At 44.7% G+C, this 2,920-nt stretch overlaps 1 protein-coding gene across 1 annotated transcript; it reads left to right on the plus strand.

The window, feature by feature from the left end:
- Positions 1-2,357: 2,357 nt before the first annotated feature.
- Positions 2,358-2,771, plus strand: PPTG_19281 (hypothetical protein; the record flags this gene model as incomplete). The annotated part of the gene is made up of 1 exon (XM_008917692.1): positions 2,358-2,771. One exon carries the CDS (start codon positions 2,358-2,360, stop codon positions 2,769-2,771), a length of 414 nt encoding a protein of 137 aa, XP_008915940.1.
- Between the last annotated feature and the right edge of the window lie 149 nt (positions 2,772-2,920).

The following is a 2,920-nucleotide window of genomic DNA, read 5'->3' on the forward strand; positions in this document are numbered from 1 at the left end:
ACTTGGTCAAGAGCCGCGTACAACACATAACACTTTCTAGAGCACATCGCCTTACCTAAGGACAGCGGTTTGCGAAACGCTGCATTAGAGCCAACATTTGGAAGATTTGAGCTGAGACAAAATGTTCTATCAACGTAGTACTTCAGTTCGGCATCGAGAAAGCATGTATTCGCTCGCATCTCCCTTGATGTCTCCTTTTTTTTCTTCTCTTTTTTGACAAATGAGATTTGTTTTGCTACCAAATATTTACACGAAAATGGCAGTTCAGAAAACATTCGGGTGTTATAACGTTAAGACGACTGCAGTTCGTAATTGTGTAAGAGAATTTTTTGTGGCGTACGGGGAAATACTATTTTAGTGCTGCGTACAGTGTACGCCGTACACTAGTGGTAACGCACCTCAATACCGGTGTACCAGCCTAAAAAAAACAAAGGTTCAATGCCCTACGTCGTTTCTATTGCCACCGAATTCCAGGCCAGCAAGAAGAGGGTGCACTGCACCGTGCAGAAGCCTCTTCCCGACAGAAGGATTAGTAGCTATATCTGGGATCCTGATACCCAACGGGACTTCCTCTTCAGCAATTCGATTTCAAAGTTGAGCGCTTGTGCTGTCAGCTATTAGGGCCACCACTGCCATCATATCAAGACGAATCTCGCCATTGTCGACCCTTGTCGATAGAAATCACGTTTGGCAATATCGGGCATGGGGAACCTCGAGACGTTGCCACGATTTGCAGTTCAAATGGACCTGTATTCGCTCGTGCAGGGATTATATCAATCACCGGTAGATACACAGTTTCAACAACTAAGTACACGGTCGTGTCGTAGTCAGAAACAACAACTGTAAGTACACTAAATGAATGTACTGTATTCATCTGGTACGCTTGAGAAAAGAAATTAGTGCGGTATTGCCGTTGAAAGCCGGGTGTTCAATTTTTTTTTTGTTTACAAGGAATGGATGAAACTACGTAAATTGGGAGCAAAAACACACGCCAAGATCGAAATACAAGAAGTTTTATGAGCACACGTCCGCACCGGGAAGCGCTGGAGCTCGGGTAGTCTGCATAGCAGAATCCAGATACGGCTAGAAGCAAATCACATATACTGTCCATTGCAAATACTAAAGGCTACTCATTTCTAAAGAAGAAGAAAAAACTAATGCGCAGCATTTAGTGATTACACGGATCAATAATTTCTAGCTGAGACGAATTGGGGGCCGCTAAACAGGATAATAGTAGGTACAATAACTCTCCTTTTAGAATGGACATCCGACTATCGACTCTTTACGTGCCTTACAATTTTCAAGATGGTTGAGCAGGGTTGAATATAGTTCATTATTTTCAGGACGGATGTCTTGGGCGAAGAAGCGCCGTTTGACACTATTATAAATAACGGATCAATGCTCAAGTACACTGAAATCCATCTAGTCGCTGTGCCTTTAAAAACGAAAACACATGTGTCCTATAATTTGACGTAATTGGGAAAAAAAAAGCTGACAAATACTGTCGTTTTCGTTTTGGTGAACCCTAGTTTATTAGTGGATACATTTGGAAACGGCAACTTCCTAAGTGGATGTAGGAGTTTGAATTCTATTTTATGATTTCAGTAGACAAAAAGAAGAAACCCCGTATGAACCTACATATTCACTGTTAAAACATCGTCTAGAGAGTAAATTTGATCGATCCGGTGCCATTTCCCGTGCTATTAGCGAAGTAGATGGTTCCTTCAATTCTTTATTACAAGGTGTGTTGACGTATCCGGTAGCATCACGTCCACTTCTAAACGTATTTATGGGTCGGCTGTGTACTTATGAATATCGACGAGAAGAGCCCGGATTTTCTCATTTTAAGTGTGCATGAACAGAATCGCTTTCGACGCTAAGGATTAGTTTGTACACTTGAGCGTCGGAATAATCAATTGGTAACCCAATCAAGCAGCCCAAAGAGATGAATATAGCACTGCAACGTGCGAAAGACCCTCCAAACCAAGAAAGCGAACATATTAGTCTAATAGAGGTGTTATTGTGAACAAGTCGTCGGAACAGCTAAACCCCTCATTTTAACGCACATGTACCAGGCAAACTCATCGAAGGATTTATTACAGGTCAGAAACAATTTTGGTCACGTCGAAAATGATCACATTGGTCACAGGTTGCATATCCTTGGTCACCCTCTTCGTACGTGAACAATTATTCTTGATCACGTTATGGCGGCTCTTCAAGTGGTTTCACGTTCAATCATAGCTAAAGCAATAGTCCCACCATAACCCGCTGCACAAGATTTCAGCGGCGCTTCACTACAGCGCCTCTTAGAGCAACTACTACCTCTACTTCGCACTACTGTCTCAACTGCCAGTAATATGGCGCGGCCAAAACGCCGAGGAAGCCGGCACCGGTATGCACCGACGTCTCGACCTTCAACGCGTCTACCTGACGCTCAGCCTGGGTTAAGTGAGAGCGAAGCTCATGATTCGCCTCTACCTACTCTCGACCCTGTTGTTCCATACCAAATTCAGATTCCGGATGAAGGGGCCGCATTGAGCGCTGCGTTGCCTTCGTTAGCGGCTACACCAAGCTCGGAGGCAGCAGCACCAAGCTTAGCATCAACTCCGAACGTCCTCGTCACGGTGTTGGGCACTGCCACGGACAGTGAGAGCAACTCGGCTTCATTGCTATCTACTGTACCACGTACAGCAACCTCAGCCTCATCTACGGCAACGACAAGGCCGCGCTCGGCCGAGAGAGAAGGCAGAACGAAGATATATTGTATGTGATACGAGTACACACGAGCAAACGCTACTGGTGTGAAGATAACCTACAGGCGCAGCTATTATCGGAAGCCAAAGCTTTGCCCAGCGCAACTGGTGTTTTATGCGGAGACGATGACCTACGATTTTGCCAACATGATTCATCATACATGCCG

The sequence above is a fragment of the Phytophthora parasitica genome (assembly GCF_000247585.1).
Source record: "Phytophthora parasitica INRA-310 unplaced genomic scaffold supercont2.112, whole genome shotgun sequence".
Classification (NCBI taxonomy): domain Eukaryota; phylum Oomycota; class Peronosporomycetes; order Peronosporales; family Peronosporaceae; genus Phytophthora; species Phytophthora nicotianae.